General features: G+C 43.1%; 1 protein-coding gene across 1 annotated transcript in view; it reads left to right on the top strand.

The window, feature by feature from the left end:
• CCDC197 (coiled-coil domain containing 197) overlaps positions 1-25,300 on the top strand; it is a 140,012-nt gene extending 114,712 nt beyond the window's left edge. The window contains exons 8-9 of the mRNA XM_033952631.1: positions 2,251-2,367; positions 21,810-25,300. Of these exons, the coding sequence (XP_033808522.1) occupies positions 2,251-2,367; positions 21,810-22,019 (327 nt within the window). The 3' untranslated portion in view covers positions 22,020-25,300. The remainder of the gene's footprint in view (positions 1-2,250; positions 2,368-21,809) is intronic.
• Positions 25,301-25,852: the final 552 nt, after the last annotated feature.

The following is a 25,852-nucleotide window of genomic DNA, read 5'->3' as shown; positions in this document are numbered from 1 at the left end:
GCAATGGGGCCTGACAACCTACACCCCAGGGTGCTCAGGGAGTTGTGTGATATCTTGGCGGAACCGCTATCCGCGCTCTTCAATCTCTCCCTTAGTACAGGTAACGTCCTGTTGGACTGAAAAATGGCTAACGTCATCCCACTTCATAAGAAAGGCTCCAAGATGGAGACAGCAAACTACAGACCGGTGAGTCTCACATCAATAGTGAGCAAACTAATGGAAACTCTAATCAAACACCAATTGGATACGATCATGAACGAGGAGAATCTACGGGATCCCTGTCAACATGGATTTACTAAGGGGAGATCCTGCCAATCCAACCTGATCGGCTTCTTTGACTGGGTGACGAGAAATGACTGGGTGACGAGAAAGCTGGATGTTGGGGAGTCCCTGGACATCGTATACCTGGACTTCAGCAAAGCATTCGATAGCGTACCACACCGCAGGTTGCTGAGCAAGATGAGTTCTATAGGATTGGGCGACACGTTGACGAAATGGATTGGGAACTGGCTTGAGGGTAGGCTTCAGAGGGTAGTGGTGAATGGCACCCCCTCCGAAACGACGGAAGTGATCAGTGGAGTGCCACAGGGCTCCGTCCTGGGCCCGATCCTGTTCAACATCTACATAAGAGACTTGGCAGAAGGGCTCCGAGGTAAAATAACATTATTCGCTGATGACGCCAAACTAAGCAATGTAGTGGCTAAGAGTGTACAACAGGCAAAAATGCAATGCCCGACAACATGATGCACAACCTACTACTACTGGAGCGCTGGTCTAGGTCCTGGCAACTCAGCTTCAATGCCAAAAAATGCAAAGTCATGCACCTGGGCAGCCAAAATCCATGCAAGACTTACACCCTAAATGGCGAGATCCTAACAAGAACTGAAGCAGAACGTGACCTAGGGGTGATCGTCAGTGAGGACATGAAGGTTGTCAATCAAGTGGAGCAAGCTTCCTCCAAAGCAAGGCAAATCATAGGTTGCATACGCAGGAATTTCGTCAGCCGTAAGCCTGAAGTCATTATGCCATTGTATAGATCCATGATGAGACCACACCTGGAGTACTGTGTGCAATTTTGGAGGCCGCATTACCGAAAAGATGTGCTGAGACTAGAGTCGGTCCAGAGAATGGCCACCCGGATGATCGCGGGTCTCAAGGATCTCCCGTACGAGGAAAGGCTGGATAAGTTACAGCTCTACTCACTCGAGGAACGCAGAGAGAGGGGAGACATGATCGAGACGTTCAAGTATCTCACGGGTCGCATCGAAGTGGAAGAAGATATCTTCCTTCTCAAGGGTCCCACGGCAACCAGGGGGCACCCGTGGAAAATCAGGGGAAGGAAACTGCACAGTGACACCAGGAAATTCTTTTTCACTGAAAGAGTGGTTGACCGCTGGAATAATCTTCCACTTCAGGTCACTGAGGCCAGCAGCGTGCCTGATTTTAAGGCCAAATGGGATAGACACGTGGGATCTATTCACTGAGTTAGGTGGGGAAGGGTCATTGCGGTGGGCAGACTAGATGGGCCGTGGCCCTTATCTGCTGACTATTTCTATGTTTCTATGAGTTGCCATTCAGCAGATTACATTCAATTGGAAAAACTGGAATAGATTGAATTACAGTTTTTGGTGGAATTCACTGTGTCATATGTATAAGATGGAAAGAACGTTAGCGTTGCAGAAAGGAAATTTTAATAATTTTCAGGAGGTTTAGAGACCATTAATATAGTATTGTAATGAATAAATTATAATTTTTCCCCAGCTGATATAATTGTACAGGGTTTTTTTAGGGGGGAGGAAGTCTATATATTGATGGGCTGGATTAATAGAGAATAATATATATATATGTAATCACATGTGTAATGACAGGGTTGGGAAGGAGGGATTTATTTTTATTTTTAATTGTGATATTAATAAGAATAGATACTCAAGTGATATTGTATAAGTATAACTGTTATTTTCTGTTGCACTTGTTGTAAGATGAAAAAATGAATAAAGAATATAAAAACAAACAAACAACTGGAAGCCTTAAAGTGCAAGAGAAAATGATTGGGTCAAAAATAAAAACAAAAACTTATTCTATGATTTTTATCTGTATGTTACCAAATTTGTAAACCATTCCATTGTCCTATGTTCATTTACTATATAATTATTAGTTCAAACATTTTATTAAATTTTTATAACAGACAAAATACAACTAAGGAGAACTTTATAAATGAACACTCACAGTTTATGCTTTGGATTTTTACAGAAGGAAGAACTATCCAGCTTCTTACTGTGCATTACTAACCTTGCTGAACAATGCCATATTCCACACTATGGCCCTCTTGAAGATCTACCGTTATTGTCAAAACTTGACATGATCAAGGTAAGCAACTCTACTTCTGTATTGTTTCCCTTTATAGAAGTGGAGCACTGTCCCTGAGTTAGGCAGAGTGATCAGATGAAATGCTGGCTAGGTCTTCAATGAAACCTTTGTTTCCAGGACAACCAGCATGATTCATCTCAGGTTCTGACAAAAACCTAAAGACTAGAATGGAGGAGGGTATCATAGTGTGCAGAGGTAACAACAGAAAAATCACCTAGAAAGCATTCTGGACTCGATTCAAGTAGGATTAATTGCACCTAATGTCCATCTGATCCTATATAATTGCTGCTTTTTTTTTTTTCTTTATTCATTTTTAAAACTTACAATAAGTGTATCACCAAATAAAAATAATTTACACTTAAATAAAACACTTAATATTCTGCAATAATCCAGTTTAGAACGTATCTCCCTCCCCTCCCCCCAATCAATAACAATCTTTGAACACAGAAAAACATATAATAGTCCCTACATTTATACATTTATATATAACATTCCTTACATTTATACAAATACCAAAATTTACTCCCCCCTTCCCAACCTTGGACAAGGGGAAAAATAGTGTTCATTCATTACAATAGTTTGTTAAAGGCTCCTAAACATCCTGAAATTTTCTTAAATACCCCTGCTGTGTGGCTATTACCCTTTCCATTTTATATATATATTACATAAAGAATTCCACCAGAAACCATAATTCAATCTACTCCAATTCTTCCAATTATTTGTAATCTGTTGTATGGCACAGTATAATTATAAATTACTAGTGTTTTAGCCCGTTACATTAACGGGTGCTAGAGTAGATGTCTGTCTGTTTTTTTATTTGTCTCTCTCCTTGGACGCTGTCTGTCTGTCATTCTTTCTGTCTGTGTATCTCCCTGACCCCCTGTCTCTCTATCTTTATTTCTAACTCTATCCTCTTCCCTCAATCCTGCATGTGCTCTTTTTTCTTTCTCCTCTCCACTTCCTTCCAACGTCTGCTCCCCCTGTCCCCCACACTTCCATTCAGTGTCTTGTCTCCCTCTCTCTACCCTTTCCATCTACTGTTCACCCTCTTGAAAGGGGGCGGAGCCAACGCGGCGAGCGCTGAATCGGGTTGCCAGAGCAAAGGAGAAGAAGGCAGCTGCTCTGGTAGCCTGACTGAGAGAGGGAGAGTCGGAGACACAGAGTTCTGCACAGGGGAAGGAGGCAGGAAGAAGCACAGGACTCGGGGAAGCGGCGAGAGTACGCTCCACCCACCCCCACCGCGTCAGAGGCAGCGTCGGACTCCCCCTTGAAAGGGGGCGGAGCCAACGGCGCGCAGCCGTTCGGCACGCGGCGAAGGCAAGCGGCAAAGGCGCTCGCCTTAGCGAGAGCGCCTTTGCAAAGGGCCTTTGAGAAGGGACAAGGCAACGGAGTAAGACAGAAGTGTAAAGAAGCGACAAGTACAGAAGGAAAGCACAGAAGGTAAGAAAGAGACAGACACAAAGGGCCAAGCCGTTCACACAAGTATAACAAGCAGGCAGAGGGAGAGAGTGAGAGAGAGGACACCAGCGGCTGGTAGAGAGAGAGAGGACCCCAGCAGCAGGTAGAGAGAGAGAGAGACACCAGCACAGAGCACCAACACAGAGAGAGAAGAGACAGAGAGGACACCACCAACAGGCAGTGAGCGAGAGGACACCAGAGACAGTTAGTGAAAGAAAGAGAGGGCACCAGCACAAAGTGAGAGTCAGGGAGGACACCAACAGCAGATAGGGAGAGAAAAAGGACACAAAGCGGACACAAGTCAGAAGTAATCTCAACTGATATCTTAAAGAAGGAACAACAATGGAAGCAGAAGGAAGCCAGAAGATGAGCTTTCCAGTGTTCTGCACAGACTGTCATATGTATGACTATCTCCCCTCGGGGAGACAGTCATATGTATGCAGTCGGTGTCAGGAACTGAAAAGCTTGAAGAAGGAGGTCAAGCGACTAGAGGACAAGATTCAGGAGCTAGAAGGATTTCACACCACGGAGAGACACATTGAGGAGGAAGTCAGGGAACTCGAGAGATTCATTGAAGAGGCATACAGGACGAAGGTGGAAGAGAACGAACTTCAGATGAAAGAAGAAGCTACACGGATACCAACATGCAAGGGAGAGCAAGAAGAAGATTACCTCAAGGATGACACCCACAGAGGACTACCGCAAGAGGGGGAGATTTTGGCTAGTCGAGGCCCAAAAGAAGAAAGAGTGAAGTACATTGAGGACATTGACTTGAGACCGAAGCGAAAATTGAAGAAAGGAAAGTCAGCAATCCTAGTGGGAGACTCGATCCTTAGGCATGTGGACAGCCACATAGCAGGAGGGAGAGAGGACCGACTGGTGACCTGCCTTCCGGGAGCAAGAACCAAGGACATCGTGGACAAAATTGGAATGATCCTGGAAGGGGCGGAGACAGAAGAGACCGCTGTAGTGATCCACATCGGGACGAACGATGTCAGCAGGAGAGACTACAAAAGAAGCACGCTGTTAGAACAATTCAAGATTCTGGGAAGGAAGCTGAAGATGAGGGCCCAGAAGATAGTGTTCTCAGAGATCCTACCAGTACCGAGGGCAGATGTGAAAAGACAGGAGGAACTACAATCAATAAATACGTGGATGAGGAGATGGTGTGAGGAAGAAGGATTCCACTTCGTGAGGAACTGGACGGCGTTCTGGGGCAAGAGCAAGCTCTACAGGAAAGATGGACTGCACCTGAGCGCAGCAGGAACTAGACTCCTAGCAAACAACGTCAAGAGAGGAATAGAACAGGCTTTAAACTAAGAAGAAGGGGAAAGCCGACAGTTGACAAAGGGTCGACGATTCGGAAGACGGTATCCTGTGAAGATACCGAGGGGAAAAATGGCTGGGAAGGAACAAGGGACAAACTGCAGGAGTCGACTAACCCAGAAGAAGTGGTTACAATGTCTGCAGCACAGGGAAAAGAAAGGAGGACAGCAAAATACCAGGATCTAAAGTGCATATATGCTAATGCAAGGAGCCTAAGAAACAAAATGGGGGAACTAGAAGCCTTGGCCAACGCAGAAGACATCGACATCATTGGAATCTCTGAAACATGGTGGAATGAGGAAGGCAAATGGGATACAGCACTACCGGGATACAAGCTCTATCGCCAGGACAGAACAGGACAAAAAGGAGGTGGAATAGCCCTATACATAAAAGAAGGCATACAATCCACACAAATGGACACAGCAGAGACGGCCAGCAAGCCAGAATCTCTATGGGTTAAAATACCGGGAAGGAAAGGGCCTGAAATAAAGATGGGCCTATTTTATCACCCACCTGGGCAAACCAGAGATATCGATGAGGAAATGGAAGCCGAGATAAAGCGTGAATGCAAAAGCGGCAACACGGTTATTATGGGAGACTTCAACTACCCTGGGATAGACTGGAGGCTTGGAAGCTCGAAATGCGCTAGGGAGACAAAATTCCTGGAAGCTACACAGGATTATTTCATGGAACAGCTTGTTAGAGAACCGACAAGAGGAAATGCCACTCTGGATCTAATCCTAAATGGGTTAAGGGGACCTGCAAAGGAAGTAGAAGTAGTGGGACCGTTGGGAAACAGCGATCATAATATGATCAAGTTCAAGGTTGAGGTAGGAGTGTCAAAAGGCAAGAGATCCATTGCGACAACCTTTAACTTCAGGAAAGGAAACTACGAAGCAATGAGGGAATTGGTAAGGAAGAAACTTAGGAACACTTCCAAAACATGGCTAACGGTAAATCATGCCTGGTCCTTCTTCAGGGACTTGGTGAGCGAGGCGCAAAATCTGTATATCCCCAGATTCAGGAAGGGGTGTAAAAAGAATCGAACAAAAGACCCGGCGTGGATAACCAAAACAGTGAAGGAAGCGATAGGCAATAAGAAAAAATCATTCAAGAAATGGAAAAAGGACAAAACTGAGGGGAACTGGAAAGAACACAAGAAGCATCAAAAAGAATGTCACCGTGAGGTTCGGAAAGCCAAAAGAGAGTATGAAGAGAGGCTAGCCAGGGAAGCAAGAAATTTCAAACCATTCTTCAGATATGTTAAAGGGAAGCAGCCGGCTAGAGAGGAAGTGGGACCGCTGGACGACGGAGACAGGAAGGGAGTGGTGAAGGAGGAGAAGGTAGTGGCAGAAAGGCTTAACATGTTCTTCTCGTCTGTATTTACAAACAAAAACACGTCCAACATACCGGAACCTGAGCAATTCTTCAACGGAAGTCAGGCAGAAAAATTAACATCCATAAAAGTGAGCCTTGAGGACGTTCGTAGGCAGATAGAAAAACTAAAAACTGACAAATCCCCGGGTCCGGATGGCATACATCCAAGGGTTCTGAAGGAATTAAAGGAGGAGATAGCGGAACTACTGCAGCAAATTTGCAACTTATCCCTGAAAACAGGCAAGATCCCGGAAGATTGGAAGATAGCCAACGTTACGCCCATCTTTAAAAAGGGATCAAGAGGTGACCCGGGAAACTACAGGCCAGTGAGCCTGACTTCGGTTCCAGGGAAAATGGCAGAAGCACTGATAAAAGAAAACATCGATCAACATTTTGAAAAACATGAACTTCTGATAACCAGCCAGCATGGTTTCTGCAAGGGAAGATCGTGCCTAACAAACTTATTGCACTTCTTCGAAGGGATCATCAAACGGATGGACAAAGGAGACCCCATAGACATCATATATCTAGATTTCCAAAAAGCCTTTGACAAGGTGCCCCATGAACGTCTACTCCGGAAACTGAAGAATCATGGGGTGGAAGGAGACGTACATAGATGGATCAGAAACTGGTTGGAGGGTAGAAAACAAAGGGTAGGAGTGAAGGGTCACTACTCCGACTGGAAGAGGGCCACGAGTGGTGTCCCACAGGGCTCGGTGCTCGGGCTGCTGCTATTTAATATCTTCATAAATGATCTAGAAACAGGGTCGAAGTGCGAGATAATAAAATTTGCGGACGACACCAAACTATTTAATGGAGCTCGGACTACAGAGGACTGCGAAAAGTTGCAAAGGGACTTGAACAAATTAGAAGAATGGGCGGCGAAATGGCAGATGAAGTTCAACATTGAGAAATGTAAAGTATTACATGTGGGGAGCAGAAACCCGAGGTACAACTATACAATGGGAGGGATGTTATTGAATAAGAGTACCCAGGAAAGGGACTTGGGGGTAATGGTGGACATGACAATGAAGCCGTCGGCACAGTGTGCAGCGGCCGCTAAGAGAGCGAATAGAATGCTTGGTATAATCAAAAAGGGTATTACAGCCAGAACGAAAGAAGTTATCCTGCCGTTGTATCGGGCGATGGTGCGCCCGCATTTGGAGTACTGCGTCCAATATTGGTTGCCGTATCTTAAGAAGGATATGGCGTTAGTCGAGAGGGTTCAAAGAAGAGCAACACATCTGATAATAGGTATGGAAAACCTGTCATATTCTGAGAGATTGGAGAAGCTGGGTCTCTTTTCCCTGGAGAAGAGGAGACTTAGAGGGGATATGATAGAGACTTACAAGATCATGAAGGGCATAGAGAGAGTAGAGAGGGACAGATTCTTCAAACTTTCGAAAAATAAGAGAACAAGAGGGCATTTGGAAAAGTTGAAAGGGGACAGATTCAAAACAAATGCTAGGAAGTTCTTCTTTACCCAACGTGTGGTGGACACCTGGAATGCGCTTCCAGAGGACGTTATAAGGCAGAGTACGGTACTGGGGTTCAAGAAAGGATTGGACAAATTCCTACTGGAAATGGGGATAGAGGGGTATAGATAGAAGATTACTGCACAGGTCCTGGACCTGTTGGGCCGCCGCGTGAGCGGACTGCTGGGCACGATGGACCTCGGGTCTGACCCAGCAGAGGCATTTCTTATGTTGTTATGTTCTTATGTCTTGCCCCTTCCATTTACTGCTCTCTCTTCTCTTTCCAGCCAGTGTCCGCCCTCTCTCTCTCTCTCTCTCTCTGTTCCATATGACATCTCCTCCTTCCTTTCCCCCTTCCTTTTCCCTTGGTCTGGCATACCTTCCTCCTTCCCTCCATGCCCTGCCATGTCTTCTTCCCTCTAAGCCATTCTCTCCCCCTTTGCTTCCTTTCCTCCTTGAACTTCATCGGGCAGCAGCAGCATTCACAATTCATTGCTTTTGCCGGCTTCAGGTCTTCCTCTCTGGCGGGTCCTTAGGCAGGACCCGCCAGAGAGGAAGGCCTGAAGCCGGCAACAGCAGCGAATTGTAAATGCTGCTGCTGCCTGAAGCACCCGAGGCAGACGCTTCTCTACCCTCCCAGCCCAACCCCCGGTGGCTCTCTTATGTCTCCCTCTCATGTGACATGACCTTAACAAACCTCCCTCCAGCATTGGCAGCCGCAGCACACTAAACAGGCTGCTTCGCAGCTTTCTCCAGCAGTTGAGTCCCTCTGTCGCGTCACTGATGACGTCGCCAGCAGGAGATTCACCGGCAGGAGAAAGCCGCGAAGCAGCCTGTTTAGCGTGCTGCGGCTGCCAAAGCTGGAGGGAGGTTTGTGCCAGTATGTGGCTGTGAGTTCGGGCGATTTCGGGCCTCCTACGACCCCCGTCTTTGTAAAGCAGGGAATCCAGCGCTGGTGGCATGTCCTGCTGGCGAGTGTACGTAGGTGTAAGGCTGGGGACTCGCGCATGCGCACTCCTGCGGCCACAGACCTACAGATCATGGAAGCACGCAGATAGGAGTGCGCATGCGCGGCTAGGGTTTTATTATATAGGATTATAATAGATATCAAAACTACTTAGACATCTGGCAAACGGTTATTAAAATACAACATGGAACAAAAGACCCCCCTCTGACATTAATTTGAGAGACTGGGCAAGTCTCTCAAATTAATGTCAACATCAAATGTGTTGGTCAGAGGACTCAGGCACTGCACACTGAAAAAGGACTATTTATCAGTTATGCTGAAGGGATGATCTAAGTGCTAAGCCAGAGTAAGGAAGAACTCTGTAAGAGATTCGCACCAGCAGGTATTCCATTTACTTTGTGGTACCTAAGAAGAGAGGGTCTTTTCGACTCATTTTGGATCTGAAAGGTGCAGACAGGGCACTTCGGGTTCCATCTTTTTGCATGGAAACCCTGAAGTCCATAATTTTTAAAAAAAATTCTTTATTCCTTTTTAATTCTTACAACAAGTGTACTTAAAAAATAATTGTCGCTGTTCAACAAGGAAGAATTTCTGACTTCTGTCGACCTGATGGAGGCCTATCTGCATGTTCTGATTTGGGCCTCCCATCAGCAATTCCTTCACTTTGTGATTTTGGGAAAGCACTATCAGTTTTGTGCACTTCCCTTTTGTCTGGCCATGGCCCCTAGGACTTCCACCAAAATTATGGTAGTTGTGGCTGCGGCCGTGCGCAGGGAGGGCATTCTGGTTCATCCCTATCTGGACAACTGGTTGATTCAAGCAGTCTTTTCAGGAGAGCTCCCGGGTCACGACTCAGGTTGTAGAGTTTCTTCAGTCGCTAGGCTGGGTAGTCAACCTGTCCAAAAGTCAGTTGACTCCATCTCAGCACTTGGAATATCTCGGTGTTCTCTTCGACACCAGCTTGGTGAGGGTGTTCCTTCCTGAGGCCAGAGTGTTGAAATTGTAGTTGCAGATTCGCTCCCTGATGAATTATCGTTGCCCTCGAGCACAGGAGTTTCTGCAGGTTTTGGGGTCAATGGCAGTCTCCCTGGAGGTAGTCAGGTAGACTCAGGCTCGCATGCGCCCTCTTCAGTATGCGCTTTTTTTATGGTGGTCACCACCGATTAACGATCTGGACTCTCCCGTCCTTCTTCGGGGGTTAGTTTGCGCTGGTGGCTACAGTCTTCCAACCGGGTTCAAGGGGTGAGTCTTGCTCAGTCCCAGTGGACAGTGTTTATTATGGACGCCAATCTCCTCATTTGGGAAGCTCAATGTCTTGGTCGCTCAGCTCAGGGCAGCTGGTCACCGGTGGAGGCATCCTGATCGATCAGTATTCTGAAGACTAGAGCCATTTGATTGGCGTTAGTAGCCTTCCAGTCATCGTTGGAGGGCAGGTTGGTTCAGGTTTTCTCAGACAAGACCACGGTGGTGGCTTACGTCAATTGTCAGGGGGGAACCAAGAGTTATCTGGTAGCGCAAGAGGCAATTCTTCTCTTGGAATGGGCAGAGGATGATCTTCTGGACATCTCGGCTACCCACATAGCGGGAATGGACAATGTCTGGGTGGACTTCCTCAGTCATCATGTGCTGGATCCCGGCGAGTGGTGTCTCAGGCTGGAAGCCTTCAAGTTGATTGTTCAGTCATGGGGTCAGCCAGTCATGAACCTGATGGCCATGATTGTCAATGCCAGTTTGCCATCCCAGGGATTGCCTGGCCGAGGGGCTGAATGCTCTGGTGCAGGCTTGGCTGATGGCCGGCCTGCTGTATGTCTTTCCTCCATGGCCTCTGGTGAGCAGTTATTCACATTGCCCGGCATGCAGGCCGCGTGATCCTGCTGGCCCAGGCACCCTTGGTACGCAGCGCTAGTTTATCTTCTCGTGGCAGATCCTCTTCCTCTGCCCCTCTCACCCGATCTTCTGACTCGGGGGCCCATTCCCATGTTCGATCCAGGTCCCTTTTGCCTCAGTTTCCATCTGCTGGCAGAGGAACTTAAACCCATCCATTCTGTGCCGGTCTGGAGGAACTAAAAGAAAGAAAATTAGTAGCTAAGAACCTAATTTCTCCACTTTGGTGTAGTCATCTACCAATGGTGTTCCAAACACTCAAACATTCAATGTCTTCTTGAAATAGTGAGGATAAAAACTGGAGTGCTTGGCAACTCCTTGCAACAAGGCCTCACGCTGTACTGAGTGCAAATTTTAAGAAAAATTGAGCTTTATGTAATCAGTGGCTTTGAGGGACCCCAGGATGGACTTTAAATTTTTTTTTTTTCTGATCAGGCACAATCAAATTCATGGAAAAAATGTCAATTCGCACAGTTTTTCCAACTATAGGTTTTTCTGGGTAACCCTAATATCCATATTTTAATCATTCCTTTAAGGGATTAGGGCAGAGGTCAGGATACAGATGAGTTGAAGGAGGGCTACCAAATATCTTTCCAAGCAAGCCTTGACACTGTCGATAGTGTGTATCAAAGACATCTGCCCCACCAGCCTGTCTTCAAACTTATCAGTGGATGTAACCTCAAGGAGGTGGACACTTCCAAATATATTTTGTCTATTGAGAAATACTTTATCCTTCAAGCATGAGGCTTTTCCCCCTTTCTGTCATGACCTTAGGTAGAAGGGCAGAGGGTAGCAGAAAACACACCCCCCCAGAATGATGATGTTGGCCACCTCAAAAATCTCCAGGGGCTGCCATTGGCCCCAGGCCTTGCATTGAAGAACAGGATTTCTAGTGCAATTGGAATGGTATGCTGTACCTTAGGGTACTCTATCCATTCTCGTGAGCATACTGTAGAAAGATGTCAATCACAGTTTTAGAAACCTCCTCATTCTCCCAGGAGTCTGCCCATTCAGTTTCTCTTTTTGCGGTTTACGTTCTAGTAATGTACTTTTTCATGGAATCAGAGATCCATTTTGATAAGGGTCTACTCTGCATTGAAAGGAGCAGATTTTAAATCTGCAGCTGGCAGTATATCCTTCAGGGACCTGTTTCAGTCAACCTGCTGAAGATCGTGGCACTCCTGGCCCTTGCTCACCCCTTTCATTTGGTCAAGGGCTGGAGCACAGGCTGTTTAGGTGCTAATAGCGTTCCAATTGCATTTTGTGTCTCTCTTCCCCCCTCCCCCCCCACCTTTTTCAGAGAGGTCTGGGAGATTAAAGGTCGGTCCTTGGAGGTCTGACTGGCAGCCCGAAGATTCCAGTGATGGCTTTCGAGGTGTGTTCAATATTTTATCTACCTGACTATGAAAGAAAGTAGCAAGTGTGTTGAAACAAGTCTGTGCATGTTGTGACATATCTCAAGGTTACTCATGCACAGTTGTGCAGTACAAGTCTAACGTTTCAAGAGACAGGAATAAATTGCGAATCGAGTAAGAAATGGCTGGATTTGGAGCACCATTCAGTGATAACATTCTCACAAAAAAAGGGAAAAAGCCAAAGGAGATCCATGTATACATGACTGCAGTTTATGGTGAGTCTGCCCCATCATTCTACAAAAATAACATTTTAGAGCAAGCTGTTTAAGCGGGTAGAGAGTCCATTGAAGATGATCCTCACACTGAATGGCCTGTGAAAGCAACTTCCACAGAAATGTGCAAGAAAGTTGAGAATTTAATTTTGTCAAACAGATGAATTAAGGTTTCCCGAATAGCTGAAAAAATGGGCATCTCGGTAGGTACAGTTTGGAAAATAATCCATGAAAAGTTGTGCATGTCCAAATTTAGTGCAAGATGGGTTCCAAGAATGCTGACATCATATCTGAAGGCCATGAGGTTCCAGTGCTGTCAGGAGAATTTGGAGATGCTCCGTGAAGACCAAGTGAATTTTTTTCATTGTTTAGTGATTGGAGATGAGACTTAGGTCTATCACAGAGATCCTGAGTCCAAAATGGAGTCAATGCAGTAGAAGCACAAGTCTCACCCCCAACCCAAAAAAGTTTGACAGAAAAATCTGCAGGCAAAGTCATGGCAATCGTCTTCTGGGATGATGAAGGACTTTTTCTTATGGAGTTCATGCCACACAAGACAACCATAACCGGGCAGAGATACCCCAACACAATGTGGGAGTCAGTCAGAGAAAAGATGAGGAAAACTCACAACAGGCGTGCTGCTTCTTCACAACAATCTCAGGCTGCCATTCGAGAATGTGGATTTCAGCAGCTGATCCATCCACCCTACAGTCCTGACCTGGCTCGTCATTGCAGGAAAAGTGGATGAAGTATGTGGAGCTCTCAGGGGATTATATTGAAAAATAAAACTATTTTTTTAAAACTATTTTCTTTCCTACTGAAGTAGATAAGTTATTGAATGGCTGTCATATCTCTCCCATCTGGGACTTTGGAGACTGCTTAGGTACATCCCTAAGGTTTAGCATACCATTCCTATTGCACTGGAAAAAGAGATTAGGTTTTTACCTTGATAATATTGTTTCCAGTAGATAGGAATGGTATGCTGAACCCCCCCCGTCCGATAATTTATGATGTGCCTGTTTCTGCCTTATGCTTCATGGTCCTTTCCCTAGCTAAGACTTCTCTGCTAGTTGGACTATGGGTATTATTCAAGCTGCTACTTTTATTCAATGTGATGTACTGTTCAGTGCTAATGTTTATTCATTACAATTTCATTATTGACTGTTATAACATTATATGGGCAGATCAGAACCTTGGTTTTGGGGAGGTCCCCATGTTCCTCTTCCTCATGTCTTTTTTTAGAACTCTTGGATGCTTTGAAACAAACCGAAGGGGGCATCAGACTCCTGGGAGAAGGAGGAAGTTTCAAAAGCTGTGATTGACATCTTTCTGCAGTATTCTCACAAGAATGGATAAGTAACCTCATCTATTTTTATTTTATTTGTTCTGCTTGACTTGAATAGATTGTAAGCTCTGTCAGTCAGGTACTATCTCTTAGGTGTTTGTGTACAGTGCTAACACTGTAGAAATCATTTGTTTATTTTAAAAAATTTGCTGTACCACCTTTCTAAAAAGGTCAAAGTGGTGTACAGATAAGTTCTAAACTGGATTATTGTAGAATATTAACAGATTATTGTAATGAGTAGATAACATTTTTCCCTTAACAATAAAATTGTAAATGAGGGGGTAGGGGGGGTTTCTGATCTTTTATTAAATGTTTGGAGTAATAGAAAAGAATATATTGTATAATATAAGTGAATGCTTATTATATGGTAGAAATGGGGGGGATAAATTTCATTAATGTAGGATGACTATAATAGAAAATCAATTATTACATAGGACTATATTTTAATGTGGGGATGGGGAGGTATGTTATGTGATTTAATGGGTTTATTCCTGATGAATGGGATGGGTGGGGAAGAGGTCTTTTTATATGCATTTGACAATAATTGTTAGAATGTCAAGTGATTTGTACGAATTATCTGATTGAACATTGTACACTTGTTGCAAGAGTTAAAACTGAATAAAGAATTAAAAAAGAAAAAGAAAATCAAGTGATGTTTTTAAGTTTAAATGTTATTTCCTGATACACTTGTAAGTTGTAAAATGAATAAAGATTTTTTAAAAAAAGTGTTGTATCTAAGTTAGAAATGTATTTATTTGCTGATATACTTATTGTAAGTTTTAAAAATGAATAAAGAATTTTAAAAAATAAATAAATAAAAGACAAAAAGGAACTCTAGTTTCTTCTTTAAAACATCACATCCATAGTGCTTATAGAACTCAGAATGCAATTCAAATCCTCACTTTAAACTTGGATTCCTTTACCGTTACATATTAAAATAAAATTTAGAAAACCAAATCAATTCTTTATATATACTAGAATAAAATTAAATACACATTTAAAACATCTGCACAAATCGCCATTTTTCTAATATTTTTCTATGAATTATGTAAGACTTAGGGTTGGGTGGGGGTGGGTGGGTTTCCATTATATGAAAATAAAATAAGTAGAGGGATTCGTGGGGAGGAGGGGGAGGGTTATATTTACAATTATAAGATATAATGATAAGATGTACAAGTGCTTACATTTATGTTTATTTATTATAAATTTTTGTACACTTGATAAAAGTTTTAAAATGAATAAAGAATTAAAAAAAAAAAAAAAAAAATCACATCCGACATTCACATACCCAAAAAAACAAAAACAAACTCTTACGCAGAAGCCTAGCAGACAAGTCTCCAGAAGTATCATATGTAAGTTAGTTTAAAAATTAGTTTTTAACGCCTTTTTAAAAGCTTGAAATACTTTTAAATCTCTAATCAATTGAGGAAGACTGTTCCACAGTCTAGGGCAGGGGTGCCCACACTTTTTGGGCTTGCGAGCTCCTTTTAAAATGACCAAGTCAAAATGATCTACCAACAATAAAATTTTTTAAAACACAAAGCACACTGTACATAGAGAAAATGTTGTTTTGGGTTTTTTTAAATTCTTTATTCATTTTACATCTTTCAACAAGTGTAACATAAAATAACATTTAAACTTAAACAATAAACTTGATTCTCTATCAATTTAACTTAAATCATAATACTTAAACCCTCCCTCCCAATCCTACTAATTCATATGTATTACATATATCATATAATATATTATATATTCTTTCCTATTAATTTAATATCAAATCAGAAATCCCACCCCCCCATACTTTGCAATTATATCTATTAGGGAAAAATGATAATCTAATAACTACCCATTGCAATATTCTATTAATGGCAGAGAAAATGTTAATTATCATTTATATTCCGAGGTTTTTTCAAAGAGGTCAATGCAATGTTACCTCAGTAACATCTATATAAAATTAGACAAATATAACCCCCTCCCTTTTTACTAAACCACGATAGCGGTTTTTAGTGCAGGGAGCTGCGCTGAATGCCCTGTGCAGCTCTCGATGCTCATAGGCTCCCTGCACTAAAAACTGCTATTGCGATTTAGTAAAAGGGGGCCATAGTGCAAAATATAGACAGCAGATATAAATTCTCAAAACGGACACATTTTGATCACTAAATTGAAAATAAAATCATTTTTCCTACCTTTGTTTTCTGGTGATTTCATGAGTCTCTGGTTGCACTTTCTTCTGACTGTGCATCCAATATTTCTTCCCTTCTTTCAGCCTCCTGTATGCTTCCTCTCCTCCAGACCTCATTCCCTCCCCAAACTTTTTCTTCCACTCTCCCTGTTCCCCTGCCCTTTCTTTCTTTCTCCCTGTCCCCTTCTTTCTTTCTTTCTTTCTTTCTTTCTCTCTCTCTCTCCCTGCCCCTTTTCTTTCTGTCTGTATTTATCCATGCCCCCTTTCTTTCTTTCTGCCCCCCTTTCTTTCTTTCTATTTCCATTCTTTCTTTCTGTCTCCCTGCCCCTTTCTCTCTCTCCCTGCCCCTTTTCTTTCTGTCTGTCTCCCCTTTCTTTCTTTCTGTTTCCCTGTCCCCCCTTTTTTTCTCCCTTTTATTTCTGTTTCCCTTCTTTCTTTCGGTCTCCCTGTCCCCTCTTTCTTTCTGTTTCCCTTCTTTCTGTCTCCCTGCCTGCCCCCTTGCTTTCTTTCTCCCTGCCCTCCCCCAAGCCACCACCGCCGTCATCAGGGAACAGGCCCCCAAGCTGCCCACCGCCAAGTTGTGAGCTGTCCCTGCTTCCTGACGCGGTAAAGAGAAGCGCCGGGCTGACCAACTTTCCACCCAACATCAATTCTGACGTCGGAGAGGAAATTCTGGGCCAGCCAGGTAGCAATTGGCTGGCCCGGAACTTCCTCTCTGATGTCAGAATTGACGTCAGGGGGGGAAGCTGGTCAGCCCGGCACTTCTGTTTACCGCATCGGGAAAGCAAATGTTGTCCATGGAGAAGCAGGTAGAATGCGAAAGCAACACGAGTCTATCATGGAGCCCGGGATGGGCTCCACGATCGACTCGTATTGCCTTTGCGATCAACCTTTTGGGCACTCCTGGTCTAGGGTATAAAAAAGAAAAATACTGAGCTCTGAGTAGATTCTTAGTAGGCTCTAGAAGGGGTGGGGAGAACTAGCCAATTAGCATCCAATGAACCTAGCTGGGGTATAGGTTGAGATTAAATTTGAAAGATAAGTGGGAACACCTAAATAAAGAGTTTTATGAGAAAGACATAGCATCTTATATTGAATTCTGTAACTAACAGGCAGTGGCGTACCTAGGGTATGTGGCACCCGGGGCCATCATTTTTTGACACCTCCCCCATGTAAAAATTTTTTTTGTAATAACCATGAAAAATAAATGGTCATAATAGAAACAGGCACTGAAAATTTTCTTTTATTGAACCTCATATATGTAACCATTATTCCAAACATAACATAAATTATGTCTGAATTGTCATGACATCAGAAGTACATATGGAATAGTTGCAGGTGATGCTTGGGACAGTTCTGATTGTGTTAGTTCGGTTTTATGTGTTTTTTGAATAGAAGGGTTTTTATTTCTTTTTTGAAGGTTTTGTAGTTTGTGGTCGAGGTCAATAGGTTGTAGAGTTGGGGATCGAGTGTTAGGAGGTTGTCGAACAGTTTATTTTTTCTTTTGACGATTTTGGTTGGAAGGTGTGTGAATGGTGCGTGAGTTCTCCTATGTCTGGTTGAGGTGGATTTAATTATTTAGCTGAAGAAATTAGTAACCCCCCCCACCTCCATTCCACACACATTAATTCTCTTCCATTTTTGTTCCCATTCTAAAAAACACTGATAAGTTCCCAGAAAAAAAATACATTAAAATAAGAAGTGACAACAAAGGCCCCCACAGATGAGAACATAACATAAGAATAGCCTAACTGGGTCAAACCAACGGTCCATCATGCCCAGTAGCCCATTCTCATGGTAACCAATCCAGGTCACTAGTACCTGGTCAAAACCCAAAGAGTAGCAACATTCCATGCTACCAATCCAGGGCAAGCAGACACTTCCCCCATGTCTTAATAACAGACTATGGACTTTTCCTCCAGGAATTTGTCCAAGCCTTTCTTAAAATCAGCAACGCTATCTGCTTTTACCATAACTTCTGGCCACTTCATTTTTAAGCTTAGATCTTTCCTTCCAAACAGAGACCTTGCTAGATGTCAAATACAGAAAGAACAAGGTAACTTTACAAGGACTTAGCTGTGCAGGAAATGTGAATCTCCTCATACACCCTCCATATAGTGCAAAAATGTGCAAAGGTCTGTTTTTTTCTTTCGATCACTACATAGCCTAATGCCACACAAGCAGCGCTGTTACAAACATATTCTGAAGGTCAATGCTAAGGTTAACAAAGTTTCTTTCCTTGGACCACAAGGAGATACTGACAAACCACTGGAAGAGATCCCAAAACAACTACCCAGGCACAACACCCAAAGACCCACTCAGTGTGTGAACCAGTTGAGTGGAGTGGACTAACTGGGGGGTGGAAATGGGCCCGGAGTTTGCTGAGCAGAATTTCCCATACCACCTCTTCCTCTCAACACATTGACACGCTGCCACCACCATCACCATTAGGAACACCTCACCGGGTAGGCCAGCAATGCTTATAAACTTTATAAAACACGTTATTATATTTTCTTATAAAGAACATATTTTAACTGAACTCTCTGACATCCTCAGCCTTGCCATTCACAAAAATAGAAGGAAGAAAAGTTCCCGTTTCCTGCTGTCTCATGTCCCCGGCCTATACAATATTTTTCTTCTGCAGACCCTTCAAAAGTCTGACCAAATCCTCGTTTCACTTGCATTATAAAGTACTGAGGATGCCATCTCTCCCCAATCCCAGGTCCTAAAGTCTAAGACAGTAGCACAAACTAGTGCTGCCCGATTCAAGAAAAAAAAAAAATTTTGATTCGATTCAGCCTATTGAATTGGTTTTTCGATTCAACTTTCCTGCCCAATTGGGTGGTTTTTTGTTTTGGTTTTTTTTTTTTTTTCAAACATCCTGGTGGGTTTATTTTATAGCTTTTTCACCCCCCTTTGGCTTCTCCTAACCACACTGGCGCTGTGGTGTAAGTAAAATAAAGAAACAAAAAGGACTTTTCCTCTCTCTGTTAAATCCTAGCTCACGTTTGCGGTCTAACACCAGCTCTGGCAGGATACACATGTCAAATCTTTTGTAATCCGCCTTGAACTGCAAGGTATAGGCGGAATAGAAATCCGTAATGTAATGTAATGTAAATCTGACATATTGTAATCACAAAACAGAAAATAAAATTAGTTTTTCTACCTTTTATTGTCTGGTTATTTTTCAAATCTTGTTGGTCCAAGGCTCTGGTTGTCTTCTGATAACTTGCTTGCCAGGGTCTCCTTCTTCTTTCTGCATGCTAACCATCCATCTGCCATCTCTGTCCTCCCCGTTTCCTTTCCCTCCCCAGGAGGTCTGGCATCTTTTGTTTTTTCGTCTCCCTCCACAGATCCATCTTTTCTTTTTTTTTTTTATAGATTTTGAATACATTTACAATATCCAATAATTCCAAAGGAAAAAAGGAAAAATAAGTAAATAAATCAATACATAATCAAACTATACATACATAATTCCTTTTAAGCCCACATTAATGGGGAGCACATCTTGCTGATTTTTATCAAATAAATTCAGGGAAATAAAGGACAGTAATTCTCGATTCAAACTAAGAACCTTGAATCATTCCTTAAATTGGATATTGTTAATCTAATTTCTCCTCGTATTCTCAGGTGAATAAAACAAATCTCATTTTTCATTTCTGTTCTCTTGCTACCAAAAATTGTTGTAATTGTATAGGATCCCAAAAAGCATACTCAACATCATGTAACTTGACTAAACATTTACAAGGAAATTTCAGATAGAAAGATGCTTCCATGGCCAAAACTCTATCCTTCAATTTCAGAAATTCCTTCCTCCTCATTTGAGTGGTCCTGGATACATCTGGAAAAATCCTAACCAAATCCCCACAAAATTTCATTAACCTATTTTTAAAATAAAGTCTCATTATTAACATTTTGTCCATCTCACTCAAGCATGTTATTACCAGGGTGGACCGACTCTGAATCACATCCTGTGTGTCTTCTAAAAATTCAGTCAAGTTTACCTCTGGTGTGGTCAGATGGTCCACCTCCTGGGCAGATTCAAGTTTTTTTGGAGGAATATAATAATAATTATTTATTGGAAAATTCTCTGCATTGGCCATTCCCAGTACTTCTTTAAAATACTTCCTTAATAAAATCTCAGGTGACAATAAATGAGTTACCGGTACTGGAAAATTGACCAAGCGGAGATTTCTTACTCTATACATATTCTCCATATGTTCTATTTTAGAATGTATCACTGTAGAATCTTTAACAGCTGATACCGAGACAGCTTGTAAATTATTACATTGAGTTTCAATAGCATTTAACCGTTTATCCAAACAAACTAAATTAGAATCCACATTTTCTAGTTTAGATGAAACAGACTGAGAAAAATCCCCCATTTGTTTCATTGTTACCCTGAGATACCCTTCAACTCTAGTTATTCCTTTCCATAAATCTTTTAAGGTAATATCCTGCGTTTCCTCTGTTTGTGGATTTTCTTCCACTCTTCCAGAAAAAAATCAATGGTTTAGGAATTTCAGCGTAAACTAATTTACTTGTCTGAGTAGATGAAACCACTTGTCCATCGGATATAGTATCCATCTTTTCTTAACTACCCTTTTATCCAGTATCTCTCCCTCCTTCCCCACCACCCCAGGGTCCACCATCTCTCCCTTTCTTTTCCCAACTATCCTCCTATCCAGTATCTCTATCCCCCCCTCCACACCATCCTTTGTGTCCAACTTCTCTCCCTTTCTGTTCCTTCCCTCTCTAAAAACCATGTTCCATCATCTCTCTCCCTCTTCTCTATTTTCAGACCCATTATTTCTTCCCACCCAAAGTCCGGCATATGCGTGTCTCTTTGAACCCCCCATTCCCTCCATGTATTTCTACACCAGGACCCCCCTCCCTGAAGGCCTGTCCCACCCTTAAAGGTCTGCATACCACCCCTGAAGGCCTGCACCCCCCCCGAAGGCCTGCACCCCCCGAAGGTCTGCCCCCTCCTTGAAGGGCTGCCTGCCTGCCTGTCCCCCCCCCTTGAAGGCCTGCCTGCCTGATCCCCTTGAAGGCCTGCCTGTACCCCCCCTTGAAGGCCTGTCCCTCCCTTGAAAGCCTGCCTGCCTGTCCCCCCCCTTGAAGGCCTGTCCTTTCTTTGAAGGCCTGCTTGCCTGTCACCCCCCCCCTTGAAGGCCTGCCTGCCTGCCCCACCCTGAAGGCCTGATGCCCCGACCCACTCCGAAAGACCGCTCGCCCCCCTGGCCTCCCCGCACCACCTATGAAGCAGCCCGCAGCAGGATCGCGATACCAGCGATCCCTGCGCTGCTTTGGTGCTGCTTCCTCCGCTGCAGTCCCACCCCTCCTCTGACGTCAGAGGAGGGGTGGTACTGCGGCGGAGGAAGCAGCGCCGAAGCAGCGCAGGGATCGCTGGCATCGCGATCCCGCTGCGTGCTGCTTCGTAGGTGGTGCGGGGAGGCCAGGGGTGCGAGCGATCTTTCGGGGGGGGGGGAGGACTGAACGCCAAAGCCGGGAGCACCCCCTCGGGGCTTGCACCCTGGGCGGACTGCCCCCCAACCCCCCCTTGGTACGCTACTGCTAACAGGGAGCCAATGGAGTGATTTCATGAGAGTAAGTCAAAGGAGTCACACAGCAGTATTGTGCAAAGTTTGTAAACATTTAAGATCTACTTAAGATAATCCTTTATCCACATTACAATAGTCTAAATGGGGCATGACAAAAGCATGTATAAATAGTAGTAGTAATCTCTATTACACACTCATTCTGTTATTATCTGTCTAATATATCTCTTTCCATTGCAGGAATTTATTTTGGATAAATTGACTGTTTCACAATTAGGTTCACGATCTGTAAAAAACAGATTGCCTATTTTTATTTCTGGGGATCAATCTCGGAGTAAGAGAATTGAAACCAAAAAGGAAAAGCAGAAGAACAAAGCTGCATCATTTGGTAGCACTGGTACCATTCAGACTCTGCAGAACAATCGAATACTAAGAAACCTGAAGATGTAATAGAGAGTGACGGTCATACTGTTTACACTAAGAGACCAGTGGTCCTATCAGTAACCTACTGGCATTCTGATTTTAAAGTTTTGCCTAATTTGCATTGTATCTTCCACTTTTTTCATTGTTACATATGGGAGATATCCATTCTTTCTTATTACAATAACCAGTGCTACATGAAATGCAACAATTGTATGCAAACCCAATGACAGTCCACCATACCTCGCTTGATCCCAGGCCCTTCAGTAACTTTTTGTCAAAATCAGTTAAGGCTCTGAAGACTCTCCGCCAAAGTGAGCTCCTGACTTAGCCATAACCTGCATTTTTGAAAGCGATTGCAAACACATGGCTAAGATGTCCAGTGCCGGCTGTATCCCTGTGAATACAATCCTCTGAGTCTACTCAAAGTGCCAGCAAGTGGAAAAGCTGGGAACTTAATACTAGAGCCGTAACCTTTTTCCCTCAGCTGGATCTATGTAAACAAACCCAGGATGTTTCCTGTGAGAAAGCATGCGGCCCGCACTTGCAATACAAATTGTCAAGTGAATGCCACCATGGAAACTGCAGGGTAAATGGGGCCAAACTATGTGCTTGGAAGCCTGTGAAAAGAATAACAATTGCTACAAAGGAGGAAGAGGTATACCCAGGCAACTGCTGGAAAGTACTAAAGAAATGCACTCAGAAGAGAGCATAGTTCGTGCCCCTCACTTTAACTGAAATGCATACTGGGCCAAGCTTTCAAATGTGACAGCTGAGACTTCCTGTTTGCCTGACTTTTATGTTTATTAATGCATGTTCTATTTTAATGCATCTTTTTCCTTCTTTGCAGTTCTTAGATTTGGTGATGTGTGTAACCTGGGAAGGTCTTTCTGTGGGCAGAATCCTAATCACTGCCCAGCACTCTGAAAATAATTTTCAGCTGTTGCTGTCTCCACAAAGCCAGTGTAAGATTCACATGGAGAGAAAGGGGCTAATTCTATAAAGTGGACGCTAACATTTACACACGGATTGCACACATGAATGCTTAGAATAATGGTTTATATATGCATGGTTTATATATGCATCGGTTCCATAAATGGGCATAAGCACTAGTCTTTAAAAACACACATCTTACACAGTGTGCATTTTAGAGATAGGTAAACATATAGGTGGCATCTGGGCAAAACTCTCACTTATGCATATAACTTGTAGAATACAATAAATTATCCCTCTTGTTCTTTAATCTCGCACAGAAATGTACATATTTTGGAGCAAATTCAATAAATGGCACTCAGAATTAGGTGTTGGAAAAAATCGGCACGAAACACACTTCTCTAAAGAGCACACCCCTCTTTATACATTTAATGCCAATTCCCATGCCTAACTTTGGGTGCCAGACTTATACCTACGGAAACCCGGTGTAAATGCTGGTGCTATACAAAAATGAAAATGCAAGCTAGTTGTTTACAAAAGTTCCTCTTGAAAATACCAGCTAATTGAACAGTGCATGAATTAAATTGTGTGCGCAAATCTGGGCACCATATATAGAATCCAGGAGCTTATGCACATAGGTAATAGAATGCTAGCAGTTACATGTGTAAGTGATGACATTAGTTAGGCCTTTATTGGTGCTAACAATCAATAATTGGTATTAATTGCTGTTTGTCACTAATGTTCACTTATACGCGTAACTGCAGCCCCTATTCTGGAATGTTAGTACACAATTTGTATTGACATGAGATTGGAAGGGGGCATGCAGGGCAGGAGCATGGCAGAACAGGGGCATGCTTAGTGATATCTTTTTACACACTTTTATAGAATGTCATTTTACATGTGCAACGGCTGCATTTAAGAACGAGTACTTATGCCTGTGTTGACGTGCCATGTAAATGCTTGCACCTAAATGTTGGGGAGTAAATACTGATATACACTCATATTCTAGAATGGCAATTACATGCATAATTGCCATTATAGAATTTGCACTTTAGCTCGAGATAGATTGACGCTTAATTTAAGCAACCTTTCTTGGATTCACCTCTGGAAGCATCTTGGACATTTAGGCATGAGCACTTAAGCCAACTTTATGCTGGTTACAAGTGCTCTCACCTAACTGTATAGGCACATATGTTTCAAAAAGTAGTTGCCATATAGGTTCCCTGTTATAGAATTACTCCCCAAATGCTCATATAAACATTTTTAAAGAGCCCCAGAAGAAATAATCTTTGAGAACAGCAGCTAGTTTGTTGAGGAATGGCATAGTGGTTAGAGCAACAGACTCTTAACAGATTCAAACCCGAGAAACAAGGGTTTGAATCTGCTTGTGGCCTTGGGCGAGTCACTTTACTCTCCATTGCCTCAGATAATGACTTAAGGTTAGATTTCTTAAAACACACTGCTAAACTAATGTGCATTAACACACATTTTATGCAGTGTGACCTGTTTACTAATGATCCCCTTAGGTTGTAATAGTGATAATCCAGTGACAGAGAAATGCCTATTGTACCTAAATGCAGCTCACCTTGAGCTACCAATGAAAAAACTATGTTAAATCTAAATCCAAGGATGTCCAATTCCTTTTTGGGACTTGGCACATAGTGTATTCCATTTCACTGCATTTAAGATGGAATATGTTAGACTGCTTGACCACTTTTTATACAGGTTTATTGTATCTTGGTGTTTTCTGTGCCATTGTATGTTGTAAACCAGTCTGTGACTGATTTTGCTTGAGTTCCAGTACTTTGGGTTTTTCTATGTATAATTTGAGGCATGCTAGCCTGGTAATGATATTTTCCAGATTAGAGTGGACTGTGACTCTGGAGGAATATTAATAAAACATGAATTGTTTTAAACAAGATGTTGCAATGTAAGATTACAAACAAACCAGCTAGCCAACAAGCTGCTGGACAGCTATAAAAGTAAATTGGAAAGTTAATAAGTGGAACACAATGGCATGTTTCTATTTCTTTAATTGGAGACATCTGTATGTAGTAGAGAGTTGCACAGGGACAGAAATTTCACCCATCCCCGTTGGAATCTATTCCATACCTGCTAAGATTCATTCCATCCTCACCCAATCCCACAATTAATCTCCTCCATCTCCACCTGAACCTACAGGAGTCAATACTATTATTTACTTGCTCGTGGCCCTCTGTTTCTTCCCAAGCCCAACAGCCTCCCATGGTTTTTAGGATGATATTCACCTTCAACCAATAAGTGTTCCAAGCCTCAGTCTGGTGTTCCAGTTGGCTCTTTCAGTGCATACCAAGCCTCATTCTCTAGTCACCGGATATTTTAACTATACTTCTGCAGGAATCCCATGGCAAGTTCTTCCATACCAGCGGGAAAACCAATGCAGCTCTTTAGTTCATAGGGCTTGGAGGGGAGAAGCATAGGTGGTGTGTGGTTTGGTAGAATGGGATGGGATAGGGTAGGGATGTATGTGGTGTTATCCCAGGACAAGCTTACACCATATTCTCACTAATAGGTGACGTCACCAACGAGCCCTAGTACGTACCACTTTAAAAGTGAAACGCCACTTTAAGTCTTTAGAAAGTTTGCGATAGTCCGCACCATGCATGTGCGAGTGCCTTCTCGCCTGACATAGGCACGCGCTCCCTCAGTTTCCGTGAAGCTAAGAAGACGTGTTTTTCAACTGCCGTTGAAATTTTTCTCTTTCGCTGCCTTCCCGCTCTTGCGGATTTTTTGACTTTTAGTCATTTCTTCCTTGTTTTCTTCTTTTCTTGTGATATTGTTAAAAAAAAGTAAAAATTTTTGGTTTTTCCTTCTTGCTGGTTCGGCCCAACGGGGCCTGTTCAATGACCTTGGCCTCCAATTTTGATCTTGCTGGGGCTGTTTTCCGTCGA

This window comes from Geotrypetes seraphini, chromosome 7 (genome assembly GCF_902459505.1).
Source record: "Geotrypetes seraphini chromosome 7, aGeoSer1.1, whole genome shotgun sequence".
Taxonomy (NCBI): Eukaryota; Metazoa; Chordata; class Amphibia; order Gymnophiona; family Dermophiidae; genus Geotrypetes; species Geotrypetes seraphini.
This window is presented reverse-complemented; position numbering and strand designations above follow the sequence as displayed.